The sequence below is a fragment of the Danio rerio genome, chromosome 4 (assembly GCF_052040795.2).
Source record: "Danio rerio strain M-AB ecotype USA chromosome 4, GRCz13ab, whole genome shotgun sequence".
Lineage (NCBI taxonomy): Eukaryota > Metazoa > Chordata > Actinopteri > Cypriniformes > Danionidae > Danio > Danio rerio.
Window position 1 is genome coordinate 58,688,568 of NC_141024.2, and position 18,461 is coordinate 58,707,028.

The window sequence follows — 18,461 nt, forward strand, 5'->3', positions numbered from 1 at the left end:
GTGAAAATATGATTGGAATTAGAAATTCAAAATTCTAACAACATAATTCAAATCAGCAATTCACTAATACAAATTATAATCCCCCTGCTTAGTTCAGACTGAATTTCAACATTTTTAAGTCAATATTGAACCTAAATTACAAGATTTAGGATGAAAAATCAACAGCTTCAAAGTAGGATTAAACTAACCAATTATTAAAATGAAAAGTTCAGAACTAAATCATAACAAGGTTATTAAACTAACAACTCAGACTTGTCACCAAATTTTAAAACCAAAATTCAAACATATTTAAACTAGAGATTTTTTCTCTCAATGTCTTAAAATAGGAAAATCAATAACACAACAATGTGATTAAAATAAAATAAAAATCTTAAGAATCTCTGCAAACAAAAGGTTCAAAAACAACAATGGCTTAAAATAGAAATCTTAAAATGTCTTCAAATTAAAGATTTAATAACAACAATGGCTCAAACTAAAATAATCTTTAAAAATGTGTTCAAATAAAAGAATTTTAAAATCGTCTTTAAATAAAAGAATCTTAAACTCATAAGAATGTGTTTAAAATAAAATAATCTTAAAAATGTCTTAAAATAAAAGATTCAAAAAGCATCTTAAAATAAAAGATTTTTGCATTGAAAATGAAAAATATAAAAGCATTGAATGTCTTAAAATAAAAGATTATGAAAAAACATACAAATGTCTTAAAATAATAGAACATTAGAAAGGTATTAAAATAAAAGATAAAAAGCATAAAAAATTCTTAAAATAAAGTATAATAAAAAAAAACATTAAGAATGTCTTCCCATAAAAGATAAAAAAATAATATGTCTAAAATAAAATAATAAAAATAGTTCAAAAAATTCCAAAAAACTAACGTGTGTAAAATAAAATAATTTTAAAATGTAATTGTGTTTCATTTTATTTTTTCTCAATTTTCTCCAATCTAATAGGTCCAATTCATTCATTCATTCATTCATTCATTCATTTTCTTTAAGGCTTAGTTCCTTTATTAATCTGGGGTCACCACTGTCAGTAAAATGAACCGCCAACTTATCCAACATATGTTTTACACAGCGGATGCCCTTCCAGCTGCAACCCATCTCCGGGAAACGTCCATACACACTTAATCACACACTTTCTGTCAGATTGTCATCTGCTAGTAAATCAGTCTTATTTTCTCTTTCTATTTTAGAATTTAATGTGGTTTTTGGTTCCCCTTTTTGTGTTGGCCTGTATCTAATATACAGTTGGCCTCATGCATTGGTGGTGCAGCGTGTTCAGCTCCCACACCAATACATGCTTACGCACTCCAATTAGATATCAGATATCCCCTTTTTGTGTTTTATCCCCCTTTCAGCCTGGGCCTAGCTCCAGGCCGTTTTTACACCCCTATGTTAACTTTCAATTTACTCTGGCCAGCCTCACACCTTCAGCAACCTGTTTAGAAAAGTCTGAAGTAAAGTTGTTAATTTGTCATATTCTAATCTCTACATAAGTGATCTACTGCACGTCCAAGCTGCACCAGGTCCCCAAAACTGCAGTCCTGTAAACAATGCAAAAGTCATTAATTTCATTGTTTTGTTCCATAACAAACTAATACCCCTCAACATGATTTTTATCCAATTCAGTTTGGTCTGTGCACAGAATTTTGCCAATTGTGTTTAAATTTGTATCAATTTTCTCTACCTTTCCCTGTTATTATTAGTCTTACACCATCCCTAAATTCATGCTTCCGGCCCATTACTTGCTGCAATTTAAAATAATCATTATTTCAGTGTTTATCATTATCCAATCTAATTCTTACTCAACATCTGTTTGTTTCTAAATCGTCTTTCATTAAACACTTCATCACTGTCTGACTGTCCTCCTTGCTTGCTGGCCACTCCTCTAGCCATTCACTATAGCTGTCAATCATGACTAGCAGATATATTTTTATTCACCTGTTCTCCCATATCTCTATAATCAATTATAACCTCACCCTCATTCTTCTCTTGCAGTTTCTGATATCTCTAAATATAATTTAAGTCTATAATTCATATTAGTCTTATTACAATGTGTTTTACATTCACCAGTTTAGTTATTTGAAATGGCTTATTTATTTAGTGATCTGACTTTTCCTAATATTGAGGCATGTCATCTAATCACCTATAATTTTTACTTCCTTTAAATCTATTTCCATGGAAATGTCATAACACCTATTTCATTTTAATCAATTAGGTGTCTATTCTTTTTCTGAGAGTAAAATTTCATCAACATACTAAATCATCACCACTCTCTCTGATAATTCAAAAATCTATCACTTTACATTTTTTCATCTGTATGACCATATTTCTGCATACACTATTAACCTCAGCTTTAAAATCTATTCTCCTTAATTGCTTCTAAATCATAAATTAAACACAATCTTCCTTTGTTTGTTGCTTTCTTGTAAAATTGTATTCAAATTAAATTAGTCACATCTATGTTTGTAACTCAGATAAAATTTAGCTTAAATAAAATTTCTAAAACAGATTCCATATGACCTTGTCTAGGTGTTTCTCTTAATTGCTCAACGGCGTACTACCTCTTCACTACGCTGGCTAATTTTACAATTCTCCATTTAAGTATTTCACTAACAATCAATCAGTTTTTGAATTTGACACTAATTTTGATAATTCGTTTTCTCAACTATTTATTACTTAGTTTCTTCTAATCATTTTTATGATTTTCTTTTGGCTACTAATTAGTTCTACATCATTTCGGTTCAACTAGTTGCCCATACAATCTTGATATACTTTTATAAGCTAACTAAAAATCACTACATTTTCTCATCCATTTCTTTCAGCTGTATTTTGACTTCATCATTAAACTTCTTCAAATGGTTACATGTGAAAGAAAATCTGTTTTCTTAAACTCTCTTATTATGTTTAAATTCTTTTATCAGATTAGAACTATTAATTTTTACCCGATGACGTGAGTTAAATTTTTCATGTTTCAATTTCTTCTTTACCCATAAATATTTTTTTCTGTTACCAACCTTTTCTAGTTTTTAATATCCCATCTTAATTTAGATTATTCAACATAATATTTTGCTTTTAGTAAATCTTTACTTAAATAATCAATTTCATCAAAATTTATAATTCAAATTACTTCTTCAGTTACCAATAGTTGTTTCTTCTTCTTTAGTCACCACCATACATTGTACTTCCTCCTATATCCTGTTCATGCCCTGTATCAGTAAACCTATGGAAATTTGCAAACATAGTTAAATATCATTTCAACATTATACATTTAGAGATTCATTCATTGGGGGGGTGGGGGGGTTGGGTTGTTGTCGCGCGCGTACTGAAGAGCGGTGTTGTCGCGCGCGTACTGAAGAGCGGTGTTGTCGCGCGCGTACTCAAGAGCTGTGTTTTTACGTGCGTACTCAAGAGCTGTGTTTTCGCGCGCCTACAGAAGGGTTAGGGCTGGACGGAGGGTGTACCGCGTCGCGGGGGCACTTTTGATCATTTTGGAAGGGCACTTTCTATCCAAGACTAAAAAGGGCATGTGCACTGCACAGGTTGAGCCCTATGTGTGCACGTTGCCTGCTTGACAACACCCTGCCTCTTACTTTACCCACAAGTTCCTTTTTCTGAGTGTCTGATCTCCAGACATAATTAGCAGTTCGCTGTGGTCCAGTTTGGAGGAGCCCACATTTCTGAGGCGGACCACTGATCTTTCACAGTGCCCCTCAATATTCGGATGCTCTAGGCCTTTCAAGCATCACTGCTCCACTCCACAACCATCTCACTCAACACCTGCCTACCTGTACAGGTGCCTAGTCTTCTGCGACAAAATTCCTGGCTTAGGTCGCTCCCGCTGGCCAACGAGAGTCTTACCCGTCTTTGGAATAATGTCTCATGGAGACCAGTTACTGCTCTTCTCCACTGCAACCTCCTTCTCAGTTTTCCTTCAGAACTTGGTATCTCTGATGTTAGGGAATCATGCACTAAAGAACCATGTGAGCCATTGAGACCACATTCTAGAATTTACCAATGAGACAGGTTTTATTAAGTTTAAAATCAATTTGACCTCCAATAATAGTTTTAAGTAAAGTTCGACATCTTCACTCCCATCCACTCAGCGCTATGGTCTGCTTAGTCTGCAGGCAAAGCTGTAGGGCACTACGATGGTGGAGACTAAAAAACAAGACACAGTTGGGTTATTATTCATAAAACACAAATTATGACATGGCCTACCATGTGATATAATTGTTCAACATTATTGCTATATCTCATGGTTCATATTAGGCATTGACCCCACATATTTGTTTAATATGTTTTTTTATATCTGAAATGCAATGTTTTATTATCAATTTCTTTCTTGGTGTTTATCATTTTAAATATAGAGAAATTGAACTCACTTCATCTTGTTCATTAACATCCACTAAGTGTCCATGATTTTTCTTTGACCCTAGATGATGGCCTAGATAGTCTTATGCTGCTGACTTTCATAGATAAAAACAGCCAATGTAAGCCATAACAATTTTTTTTTAAATCATTATTATTACTAATATTATTATTCTATTTAGTTTTTGCCCCTAAACTCAATCTTGTCCTCTCACACCAAATCTCAGTTCCTCAAAGTGTCACTTCCCCAAAGTGTTACAAGTCCAACTATTTTTCTAGTTTCTATCTCATCTGTTTAATGTCTCTGTCTTTCTCTCTCTCTATGTATATAATATTTTTCAAACATATTTCAATATATTTTAAACATATCTTCTTCTTTTTCTTATCAAACCATAACTTGGATTTCTTTATTTCTAAGCTTTTAAGTTTTTCATATCCATATTTTTTATCTTCCTTACATATTTTCTCATTAACTCGTCAGTTGATCAATTTTAAACTGTCACATTTTCTTCTAATTTTTCTCTTCATCGACCAGAGACTTATGCCAATTTTATCTCTTTGCTGTTTAACAGCTCATCTCGAAGTCATTTTCCTAATTTTTTCTCTAATGTATATATTCTTATGTTTCTTTAGTAGCTGGTCTTTATGTTGTATTTTAATTTCTCTTTATTTTTCCTATTAGTATTATTAATTTATTTGTTCTTATTGTTCTAGTCAACAACTACTGGTCTATTGTTTAAGTCATCCTCCTCTATTTAGTAAATTCATTTCTTTATGAATATCTTCATTCGTATAGCTTCAAATTCCATTTCAACAAATATAACTGTATTAAGCATATTTCCCATTATTTTTTATTTCACTTGTCTTTTTTATACCGCATTGTAATAGATCTGTTTATTTTGTAACTGATACTATATCCCTAATTATTATATCACAGTCTATCATTATTTAATCAAAACAATTTTAAATACTCTTTTAATATAATTTACTCTCTTCTGCCCCTACTTCAACTGCTTCTTCCCCATGAAAAGGAGTGGCTCCTTTTTTCTGACTTCCTTTTTGTTGTCAGTCTGTCTAAGATTGTCTGCCTGAGCACTTCCTCTTTTTTCTCCCCTCATCTGTCTTTCTACAGCCATTCCAACAAATGCCAAAATCATGCCACATTACAAATTCCAACAAATCTTTTCCATTTCTTACTGCCACAACATCCTTGTGGCCTACTTTTGCTATGTTATTAACTTTATAAAACTCAAAATATCTGTTTCTCAAAATTGTAGCCAATTTTACTGTTCAATCATTGCTCTACTCACATATTTTACACAATTTTCACATTTAAGCTTCTCATATATTGTTTCTCATTTCCTTGACACATTTTTTTCTTCTTAGTTCCAATCATTTACCACTTGTCCCATTGAGTTTTTAATTTTGTTTGGGACATTTCTTAATCAAATATTCTTAATCAAATAAATTATCAATTTTTATACTTTCACTTCCTCAATTTTACAGAGTGTTTTTCACACACACTAATAAACGTCTGTATGTTGCACTTACACAACATACAACATCAACAAAATGTATTTATCCTCTTTCAACAATAAAATTTCACTTGCAAACTTCTTGTACTTTCCCAATTACTGAACTTTCACAATTCTAAATGACATTTAATTGAATATCATATACGCTTATATACAGCCGGCTAAATATCTCTACACTATGCTTATTTCAACTGTTAGTTACTAACGGAACAGACAAACATTTACATAAAAAATGTGCGCTCTATACAAGTGTCAATTTCTTTTTATATTTACATTCGCCTTCCACAGTTAAATTTCTTGTGTCTGTTTAATCGACCACACCTTAACAGAGTTGACTTTTTTTCTGTATCTTCTACAGCGTCACACCTTCAGTGAAGCAAATCATCCACACAGTCACAACCTCGGCGACTAAACTGTCCCTATTTTTAGACTATTTACAATCTGACCCTATAGCTGTCTTTAACGCTTGGACCTCCTAAAACGTTGGGGCTTGCACCCGGACTGTTGGGACCACCCGTTGGCCCGTCCCCGGACTCCCGCCCTTATAGTCCAAAATTCAGGTAAACTGTGGTTCAGTTCAGGTAAAATCACAGTAATCGCAGAGACAGCAGTCACCTGAACAGTACGCCCTAGGATGGTATTCTATTCAATTCAGTGTAGGAGCACAGCCTTCCACCAAACAAGCAAAACAGTCAAAATGTATCAACTTTTGTTCTGATCTACTTAGTGAATGCCATATGACGAAAACATAATAATACCTGAAGCCGCAGTTACCCTGGCTGCACCACACTCGCAGTTACCCTGGCTGCACCACTTCTCTATACTAAAATACTCTAAACTAGTCTTTTTCAAACTACACTCGCAGTTACCCTGGCTGCACCACTCTTCTAAGCTATTCTAAACTACCCTAATATTTACAAACTGGTTAACACTTTAAGCAAATATACATTTAAACTCATAATATTATAACTCATAATAAAATATTAGTAATTTATTAGATACAAATGAATAATTCGATGACAGAGCTCTGGGTTACATTACCCCAATGCAATACAAGAATTACATTCAGGAGGTTCGCAACTAACATACATTTCCTGACTCCAGCATATATACACAACTGATCTTAACAGGTGGAGTTTTGGTGTAACGTCACTTGTCAGTCATTGTTCAGTCCTCCATTGGCCGCACCTTCGACATACTTCCTCTTTTTCTACAAATCATCCGCACAACACCAAAGCATACATCTTTCTGTGTTCTGTGTTCAGTTTTAACACCTCTATTCAGACAGGAAGTTTCTGCAGAGCTGAATTTAATTTTGGACCCGCATCTATCTACTTCTGCAAAAATGCTAATTAGTACGCACAGCACTCACCCACAACATTAGAAGTTCAGTTAATATATGACCCTTACATGACCAATACAGATAATTGTTTGATTAAAAGAAAAAGAGACAAAAATAATAAAAAATTATTCCTATTTTACAACAAGCGCTTGAAGGAGCGGGAGATCCGCGGGCCCGGAGGCGACGGATTATCTCCCACTGGAACCCTCAGATCTGCCCGATTGCCCGCTGCAGTGCAGGGGACAGCTGGGGTGGCTCGCCCTTTTGCAAAGGCTAGCCGTGATCTTAACTGCGCAACAGTCATGGCATCGCAATGATGACATGAACTGCCCGCGAGCAGCGCATTAACATGCTGGACCCCCAGGCATGCAACGCAGTACCCGTGCCCATCATCCTGGGACAGGAAACCACCGCATCCAGAAACGCATGGTCGGAGCGCCATCCTGAAAAGGACGTGCTGCACAACTGTGTTGCTCTTTTTGTGAAATTTGCAACTTTATACGCACCGCTCTGGAGGACCAGACCCAAAGAACGCCAGGTAAGGGAGAAACCCAGCTCGACTGTCTGTCGCTGCGTGTATGCACTCAGGATCGGGAGAATGCTCTCGTTCACTCGAAATCGCTGGATTACAGCAGGAGGAACCCTCATCGACTCTCTCAGAAGGCTGTAATAGTCTCTGAAGCGAAAAGGATGGCATTTCCTTGCTTTCCCTGTGCTCATATGCGAAATTAATTGGCAATAAGGCACACGTGCTTAGGCACACGTGACAGCTTATGCTGCCAATTCAATTGGCATTTCATTGGCCCGTTATATACTCTTTCAGACGATTGGCTTTCTGAAACAAAATCCCCATTCGTGGATTAATAAATAAATCCACTGATAGCATTAAAGTTCCCCAGCCGAAGGGTAACAGCTCTGCTTGATGCTGTGGTTTATCTGAATGCCTGTAACTGATCAGGCCAAACACGCAGCTCATATGATAAGACAGTTTATGCATTGTGAGCTGTTGAACTTTATACCCAGCAATAAACCTTATGTCCTCCTTGAAATAATTCATTAACCAACTTGTATTTCAGAGAAACTGCAGATATTGTCAGCGCCACTTGCGTTCCTGCTGCACAAGAGCGTCTGTACTTCTGCATGTAAGTTTAATACCTCTACCATTACACTTATTTGTGGAGATGATGAAGGGATTTTAGATGTGTAAGTGTGATTTAAATGCCTGTCTGATCCTGAAGCTAAGATTACATGATTAAGTTAAATAATACATAGTTAAACTCAAACTCGTGGATGGGTTCCTTAAACACTGAACGGATGTTTTTCAGTACATTAAAAAATGTCAAATCCTTGTAAGAGTGGTTAAATCTCTCTATGATATAAGATCATGAGAACTGCCATGCAACAAAACAGCAAACCTTCTAATGAACTCCAGAAATCATCTGCTCAAATGACCCTTGACCTGTACTGGGCCCCCGTTGCCCTGCACTGTATATGGCCTGGGTCATTAAGAGGTGGCTCAAGATTCCATGTTTTTATATAGTTTTTATATCTGAATAATTTATGACTTCTAACTAGTCATGTTGGGCATAACTTTGAATATTTCAGTGTGATTGGTCAAGCAGTCTCAATGTCACAGTTGTCACTTGTATTATGAGAATTGTTTTTCATTGATGTGAGTTTTGACTTTAAGATCTTTGTCAAGGATTCATTTTTTGGTCATTGACATTGGTCTTTAGGTTAACATAAGACCAGACAAAGGGCTTTGTGGAGCTTTTATTATCTTGAATAAATGATTGTTTGTCTAAGTTTAGTATTTAAGGTATGAAAGGATTTTTTGGTTCTTTTAACGAGAAAACCCAATGCTGTGTTTGAGTCTCTGAGCTTCTGCCTCACACTCACACTGCAGTGTACTTCTATATGGTGGACTATGAATCTTTAACCCTTAAATTTATTTATGAGCAGTGTTGTTTTTTTCTTTATCTTACAACATTGGACCTTGGATCTTTGAACCTTTGAACATTTAGAAACTCTATATAATATGCATAAATCATATTTTATTTTTTAAATGTAAACAAAAAATGGTTGGGGTGTCGGATCCAGGGTTACACCAACTGCATTAATGATAAGAATTATCTATATATCTCCAGTAGAGTATATTTACATCTGCATGTGGAATGCTGTGAATAGTGTGAAACGACTGAATCTTGGTTTCTTGTCTCCCTCATCATGTGGTCTGTTTCAGTGCGGTGTTGTTAGTGAAGTGAGCATTGATTGCTATAAAGTGTGCTGTTCTTCATCTCAGTATATTGTCATCTCCAGATGATGGTCAGCGGCTGATTGTTTCCTCAAAGCTCTGCTAATGTCTGCATTGGTGTTTTAGCTGCAGTATGGCAGAGGAGCGAGTAAAGGACTCTCTCTCAGAGAAATACAGGTATTGACTCTGTTTTTACACCATTATTTCAACACTTTCTCTGAAAAACAAAGACCAACAACAATGCACTTATTTGTGTTGCTATGGCCTGATCAGAAAATGAACAAAGCATCAGTTTACAACTTCAGGAAGTGTTTAGATCGCTCTAGGTTGCGAACAACTTGATCTGGTGTCATATTTACAAGAGCTAAATATGTATAAATGTGGTGTTTAAAGTCCTGTACAACATCAGAATTAAATCTGAACAGAGAACAGTTTAAGCTTGTGCTTATAGAGGAGATACAATAAAGATTAACAAGAACTTTTTATAAAATCAATACAAATATGTTAAACTTACGGTGTAAAGTTCAGTGAGAGAATTTTAGAAATATTTTTGTCTCTCAGATTTGGAGACTATATTATTTTCTGTATATACAAATTAATGTTTGGTTTTCTTACTTTTTTCTGTGGTGAACAATTTTTCTTTGGATCAGCCAGACTTTCAGCCAACATTTAGTTTGTGGTGAGTTAAATTAAGCTGAAGTTTGTCCTGCAGTTTATTCCTCTGGTGTGTTTGTGTGTTCAGTGTGAGATCAGGATCATCCAGCTCTGTGTCTCTGAAGAGTGACTGGTCAAAAGATGAACCACCAAAGTTCAGTGAGAAATCACCATCATCTGCTCGAAGGTAATTTGTGTTTTACATTAATGCTCACACATGGACTATTTTACAGCATTCATCAGGACAATTTTATTATACTTAAAAAATACTTTAAACACACAGATAAAAAGAAACATGAGGACGCTGTTATATATTTTTCAGACTTGAATTCTTCTGAATGTATTTATTCATACTCCTGATAAGGACAATTGCATAAAACATGTACTTACTGTATGTAACTTTAAATAAAGCATCTGATAAAATGCCATGGTGAGCAGAAAACTGTCAAACTACTTGCTCTACAAACAAGTGTTTGCAAGATTATACAAAACAAAATCATCTAATAAGAAAATATTAGTTTGCAACCATACCTGCCAACACTCCCGTAATTTCCCCCATTAACCAAATACTTCAAATATAGTCTGTGTTAGTGAATGCAAGTCTATTGATGAAATCCAGGCATAACACTGTATGACGTTTTATATGACTGTTCTAGAGCCTACAGCTAATCGATCTGTCAGATTCTGGAGTGCATTACAGGTCTAAAGAAAGTTATAAATCACAATTTATCCTAAATAAAACAAATACATTCATAGATATAGTATATAAGTATATAATGTCACTCACCAGGGAAATAAAGGCCATGTGAATGGTTTGTAAGCACAATTAGGTGCACACAGCATGCCTAGCTGTCACTCAAGTGGCCACGCCCTTAATTATGCAGACTTAATATAACTTTATATAAATAAAATGGATGAATAATAAAAAAAAAAACTTGCCCACCTCACAGCTGTCATGAAGGGTTATATTAGCTATATGTACCAAAATCTAATTTTGTATCAGGCTGTAAACTTGTTTTTAACATCTGCACTTCCTGGAGCCAGCCCCCAAAGGTGAGTTGATGAATTGCAGTTTCAATTACGTTTTTTTTTTTTTTGTAATTGGTAACATATGGAGACTGTAAGGGACTGTATGCGTTCATATATATTTATTGAATTATTTTATACAATTGCAGACATTACAGTAGGCTATTTCACACATGAATACATCGTTGATACACAATACAGATAATTGATCTGCAGTCATAATCAAATTATGATTAGAAAGGTTAGTAATGAACATTTATACACAATTATTTATGAGTATAAAGCATCTGTATTATGAAAAGTGCTTTTCATATGATATGTGAACAACAGCAGGCCCTCATACCACCCTCATGGTTGCAGGGCTCTGACGGTGCTCCTCTGGTTCCTTCTTGCACAAAGGTGGAGGTAGTAATCCTGCTGCAAGATTATTGCCCCTTCTACAGCCTCCTCCACATCTCCTGATGTACTGGGGTGTCTTCTGGTAGCGCCTAAATGCCACTTGTGGGTTGTAGACTCCGTCTCATGCTACCACTAGAGTGAATGCACTGCCAACCAAAAGTGACCAAAGCAGCAGCCAGAAAGCATAGGAACTAAGTAGTTTGAGGTCTTGCTAATTGACTATAAATTATCCCTATTGTCTATTCCATTTTGACTGTTTAGAATATATTACTGTGAATCAACAATTCAGTAAAGAGAGACATTTCTGAATGAATCAGTTGTTCGAATTTTTGATTGAATCAAATGACTCAAGGAATTTGGTTATACATTAAGACATTTACAGACACCTTATTCAGAGTAAATTTTAGTAAATAATGTACTTTTTTAATATTTTCATGTCAATAAAAAGATCATTCACATACATTTAAATTCTGTAATAATTTACTCACTTGTGGAAAATAAAATGTTTTGATAATGTTTATAACTATAATGTAAATGTATCTAAATACATATTAAATACATATATTTTATAAAGTACATTGTGAAAATGTCAAGCTTAAAAGTAAACCAAACATTTCTATGAATGTGTGTGTGTGTGTGTGTGTGTGTGTGTGTGTGTGTGTGTGTGTGTGTGTGTGTGTGTGTTTGCCTCAAAATGTATTACAGTAGTTTTATTTGTTAACAGTGTTGAATATGAATTACCATATTCAGGAGACAAGACTCACAGAAGCCACAAAGGTTTTACAAAGGATCTCCCGAGGATCTTCCAGGTAGGAACAACTGAAATATAGGTCACTAAAATAACTATATGAAACAGATAATATATTTTCTCAAGACTTTTGAGAACTTTATCTCACCAAAAACTCTCAGGGAATCTCAGTTGCAATACATATGCTGATTGATGTTTGTGTCTTTAAAGTGATCAATGTTCAATGAGTTTTAAAATGTATTAAAACTACAGCTGAGTTCTCTTATAGCACATCATTTTGTCTCTTGATTGGTAACCACCATTCAAATGTAATAGTGCAAAGTTAAACTTATCAACAGTAAAAATCAATACAAGATTATTTAATCTTATTTAAAGCTAATCTTACTCATTTAATCATATTTCTTTTCTTTATACCTGCCAAAGCAAGTAAAGAAAATCTAACATTAGAAATCGATACAAAGAGCCCAACCAAAGTTCTCCACAATGGTGACATATAAAAAAAGTTGTTTTGTTGCTGTTTTATTACAAAACATAAATAACTAAAACATGTTATTCTCAATAAGTCTCATATGGACTTTTGTGGACATCTGATAGAAAAAAATTCTGAACGTTTTCTAAACAGGTTAGGTTACTAATATGTGAAGCTGCTGTTGGAAGTCAGTTGTAGTTTTGTGTTTCTCTTCTGTGATTCACAGCAGGTGTTTGTCGTCAGTGCTCATTCATCACTTAATTAATCACTTTATTGTTTCATTAACATTACCTCTATGGCTGAGTAAAGCTGCAGTCACCCTTGACTTTTCTCCCCATAGACAACCATTCATACTCACGCAGTTGTGTCAGACCGGAAACGCAGGGTCATGCTTTAGGTTTCGCAGGTCGCTGCGGTGCAAAGTTCAATCTTGGTGAACTATGACCTGTGAAATCGCATCACTTGACTGCATAAGACCAATCGAGGATCAAAACATGACCTCTCTGGATGGAAATTTAAATCATTGAACAATTGCTTGCTTTTTTTAATGTCTAATCATCTTGTTTAATCCCGCCCCTTTTCACCACTCCACTTAATGCTGCAATCACACTAGAGTTTGAGCTTGCGAAATTCTGTCATAAAGAGGCGGGATTAAACGAGATAATTAGACATTTTAAAAAGGGAGCGATTGCTCCAAATTTTAAATTTCTGTCGAGAGAGGTCATGTTTTGATCTTTGCAGGTTAGAGTTCCCTAAGCTTTGGGAACTGCGAAACTTGTTGCACGAGCTTGCATTTCCGGTCCGACGCATTCGCCTGCGTGTGAGTGGAAGTCTATGGGGAGAAAAGTCCAGTGTGACTGTAGCTTATCTTTAACTCAGTTTAGAGTTGGACCAAAAACACTAAGCTGAGAAAGTTTTAATCAGATGATTTTGCTGTGTATACATCCTCTTTTAAAGAAAAATGAGCAATTGGGAGGGTGGCGGGAAGCTAAAAAGAAATGTCAGCCAGTGTTGCCAGATTGGAAATGTCAAAGTATCAGAACAGAGCCTTAAAATTATTGTATTTGGAGGATATTTATTATATTCGAGTCAAACAGAGAGTATACTATTATCTAGACACAGCGTTTTGACACAACATGCAAATTACCGCAATACGTAAAAAAAATAATGTAAAAAACTATGCGTACTTTAGTGTGAAGGTTCAATCTCCACATCTGAGTCGCTGTCATCAAATACCTACCTTCGTGTTGCCAGATGTTGAGTGATTCATTTTGCAGTACAAATTATATCCAAGATCCGCAAGATAGGTCATGATAGGTCCACAAAATACTGCTGGTTGGCTTGAAAGCAGTGCACCCTCCCGAATTTTAAACACACTCTGAGGTGTGTGCATGCTTTGTTTTGATAAGATTAATTTTAGAAAAACGTGTTCACATGACACATTTGAATATGGAAAAACAAGAACATTAAGGCAAACTCTAAAAGATCAACCTTAACCTGAAAAACTACTGATCTAAGCACAGCCACGCGCATCAGGAATGGTAAAGGTCCAGTAGGTGATTGTCTTCAGAATTTTTATTTTTTTTGTGCTGTTAAAGTCACTTCACAGTCCAAAAGTACTGATTAAAATAAATGATCTAAATTAATTTATTTGTATTTTTATATTCTGGATGAAGGCAAAAAAAAAAGTTCATTCAATTAAATATTGTCGGATCAACAAATAACTCAATTACGACAGGTATGTCAAACTGTGTGTCAATAAATTTAAATTAGAATTTTTGCGCAGCCTCTTTAGGCAGACAGATACATAGACAGATCACTCGCGCATAAACGTGAAGCACGGATCTACCGCTGACAGAGAAACGTCATCCTGCAAGCTCTGCATCAACCTGAACTTGGCCTTGAATGCATGAAAAGAAAGATTGTTTCTGAAAGGACTTCTGCCAAAAATGCAGAATCAAAACTTTTCTAAACCCTGAATCAAAATAGGAATTACTTTTGCACGCTGGAGGGCAATGACGTCATGCAGTTTAAAACAACGACAACATTTGATTTATATTCACACAATTGTTCATTTTTGAACAGTGACAGCCTGTGACCGTTTTGGGGAAATATAATTCCTGTACCCGCTGGCCTGTCAACAACTACGTTTGATAAAGTGCGTGTTTCCACAGAGTTTTCTAAGTGGTGAATGACATGATCTAGTATTATCTAATCAGTGCACAGTCGCTTGTTCATGACTTAAAGGTGCAGTAGGTGACTGTCTTCAGAAACATTTGTTGTTGTGCTGGTTGAAAGTCTCTTCACATTCCAATAGTAATGATTAAAGTAAATGATCTAAATGTATGTACATGTATTTTTATATTTTTAAGCACAAAACTAAAAAATGTTCATCAAATTAAATAGAGTCGGGCCAACATCTCTCATAATTCTGATAAGTAGGTCAAACTGTCTATTAGCAAATTCAGTATTGAACAACTGCGCAGCCATTTGCAAGCAGCTCTGCCGACCGCTGTTTGTGCATAGACGTGCTGCGCGTTCACGAGAAAGAGAGCACGTGCGGGCGCATGCAGGATCGGCAAAATGCTGAATCAAAACTTTTTAAAAACCTGAATCAATATTGGAGTTACCTTTGCACGCTGGAGAAAGGATGACACCATGGCTGAGGGATTTATCTTAGACAGTTAATGTTTTGTTTTAATACTATTTTAGCTTCACGCAAAGCTGACGTAACGTTGGGTGTTGTTGTTACAAATAGGTTATATCTTCACAGAAGTGTTGTTCAGCCACTAAAATCTTCCTATTGATAAGACTATTTTTAGTTTCATAAGGTCCTTTTACAGCATCAATAATGTAGATTTGTCAGGACATAAAGGAGACCCAAGCGCAAGGGAGTTCAAGGGGATTTATTTAACAGAAGTAAATTAAAAACTCTGCTCTCATTGGCAGTAGGAAAAAAGTCATTCAATAATATCATAGAAAACACAGGCAGTCAGAAATCGACCCTCCTCTGGGCAATTAAGGTCTGGTCAAACGAAAAGACCCTTTTGGTTAAACAGTTGTAATGTAGGAACTATCTATGGACAATAGGGGGAGAAGGGGAGGGAGGGGAACTAAAGGAAGTGTGGAAAACAGGTTTGATACAAGATACATGAAAGACCGGGTGGAAACGTTGCAAATAGGATGGTAATTTAAGTCGGATAGGTGCTGGATTAATGATCTTATCGATAGTGAACGGACCGATAAAGCGAGGTACCAATTTACGAGAAGGGGATTTGAGAGGAAGGTTACGAGTGGAAAGCCAAACCTTTTGCCCACAGACGTAACGAGGAGCATGAGTGCAGCGGCGATTGGCAGAGCGTCGAATACGTTCACCGGAGCGGCGAAGTGCAGACACCGTACTTTCCCAAGTGCGTCTACAGCATTGAATAAACGCTTGAACTGAAGGAACAGCGGTCTCTAATTCCTGAGTAGGGAAAAGAGACGGTTGATAACCGAGACAACACGAAAATGGTGATAAACCGGTAGACGAGGTTGGTAATGAATTATGAGCGTACTCAGCCCATGGCAATTGTTCACACCATGAAGAGGGGTTACGCACGGTAGGACATCGAAGTAATCGGCCTAGATCTTGGTTAGCTCGTTCAGTCTGACCATTAGTCTGATGATGATAACCTGAAGATAGACTAACAGAGGCCCCAAGCTGTTTGCAAAACTCTCTCCAGAATTGTGATGTGAAATGTGAACCGCGGTCGGATAGGATGTCAACAGGTAGCCCGTGAATTCTGAAAACGTTGTTAATGATAGCTTGCGCTGTTTCACGGGCGGATGGAAGTTTGGGCAACGGGATAAAGTGGGCCGCTTTAGAAAAGGGATCAACTACAGTAAGAATAACGGTATTGCCTTTAGACGGGGGAAGCCCCGTTATGAAGTCAAGCGCGATATGTGACCAGGGACGAGATGGGACGGGAAGAGGTCGCAATAATCCGGCAGGTGCGGAATTACTGGAATTGTTCTGTGCGCAAACGTGGGATGATTTGACAAAGCGTTGAACGTCCTGAATCATAGCGGGTCACCAGAAATGTTAACAGATAATGGCTAACGTCCTCCTAATGCCAGGATGTGCCGTTAATTTGGAAGTGTGTCCCCAACGGAGGAAAGCTGCGCGTAAAGGTCTGGCAACGAAGAGTTTACCAGAAGGACAGTTACTGGGAGCTTGGGTGCGAGTGAGCGCTCTTTTAACAGAGTTCTCGATACCCCAGGACACGGCCCCTAATACCTTATCAACAGGTAGGACAGGTTCGGGGGAAGGTTTATTCTCTAACACCGAAAATTGATGGGAGAGTGCGTCAGGTTTGATATTCTTGGTACCCGGGCGATAAGAAATCGCGAAATTAAATAGATTGAAAAACAGTGCCTAAAGAGCTTGACGTGCGTTAAGCCTTTTGACAGATCGAATATATTCAAGGTTGCCGTGGTCCATTCATACGATAAACAAGATAGAGGCACCCTTAAGCCAGAGACGCCATGCACCGAGAGCGAGACAGATGGGGAGAAATTTTCGGTTATCGACATCATAGTTACGTTCAGCTGGAGTGAAACGATGCGAAAAGAAATCGCACGGGTGAACCTTGTTATCTTCCGCGGAGCGTTGGGAAAGTACGGCCTACACCCACATTTGAAGCGTCAACCTCAACTATGATTTGTCTTTCGGGATCAGGGGTGATAAGAATAGGAGCGGATGCGAACATCCTTTTGAGACGGTCGAACGCTTGTTATGCAGAATCTGACCATTCATAACAAGATTTAGCCGATGTTAGTGCCATGAGAGGAGCAGCAATCTGGCTAAAGTTACGGATAAAGCAACGATAAAAGTTAGAAAATCCCAAGAAACACTGGAGAGCGACGCGAGACTCAGGAATGGGCCATTCGGTAACGCCGCGAAGCTTGGCGGGGTCCATACTAACGCCCTTAGCCGAGTTAATATACCTGAGAAATGGTACAGAGCTAGTATGAAAATCGCATTTCTCTGTCTTGACAAAAAAGACGGTTCTCGAACAGACGTTAGAGCACACGGCGTACATGCTGGATGTGAGTAGGTAAATCTGGTGAAAAAAATGAGGATGTCATCTAAATAGACGAAGACAAAACGATAGAGCATATCACATAGTACGTCGTTAATGAGTGCCTGAAATACAGCGGGAGCGTTTACCAGCCCAAAGGGAAGGACCTGGTATTCAAAGTGGCCGAAGGGTGTATTAAACGCAGATTTCCACTCATCTCCAGCCTTAATTCGCACAAGGTGATAAGCATTGCGCAAGTCTAATTTGATGAAAATGCGAGCCTCTTGAAGGATATCAAAGGCAGTCGACATAAGCGGTAATGGGTACTTATTCTTAATAGTGATCTCGTTAAGCCCATGGTAGTCAATGCATGGGCGTAAAGAGCCATCTTTCTTTTTGACAAAAAAGCAACCAGCACTGGCTGGAGAGGATGACGGAACTATAGTACCAGCGGCTAAAGACTCAGATAAATATTTAATGAGCGCCTCCCTCTCTGGTGCGGATAAGGCGAAGAGACGCCCCCGAGGGGGAGTGGTACCTGGAAGTAGATCAATACTGCAGTCATATGGTCTGTGAGGAGAAAGTGCCCCGGCCCGGGACT

At 37.0% G+C, this 18,461-nt stretch overlaps 1 protein-coding gene across 4 annotated transcripts in view; it reads left to right on the forward strand.

Annotated features, from left to right (window-relative positions):
- Positions 1–8,297: 8,297 nt before the first annotated feature.
- The window catches only part of si:dkey-11n14.1, a 42,796-nt gene continuing 32,632 nt past the window's right edge, over positions 8,298–18,461 (forward strand). Inside the window, exons 1-4 of one of the 4 annotated variants that reach the window (XM_087245668.2) lie at positions 8,298–8,389; positions 9,567–9,678; positions 10,244–10,342; positions 12,305–12,389. In XM_087245668.2, the coding sequence (XP_087101794.1) occupies positions 9,635–9,678; positions 10,244–10,342; positions 12,305–12,389 (228 nt within the window). In that variant the 5' untranslated portion in view covers positions 8,298–8,389; positions 9,567–9,634. Of the gene's footprint in view, positions 8,390–9,566; positions 9,679–10,243; positions 10,343–11,585; positions 11,786–12,304; positions 12,390–18,461 lie in introns of those variants that run through there. The other 3 variants (XM_088649626.1, NM_001445050.1, XM_087245670.2) reach the window with 3 other exon arrangements.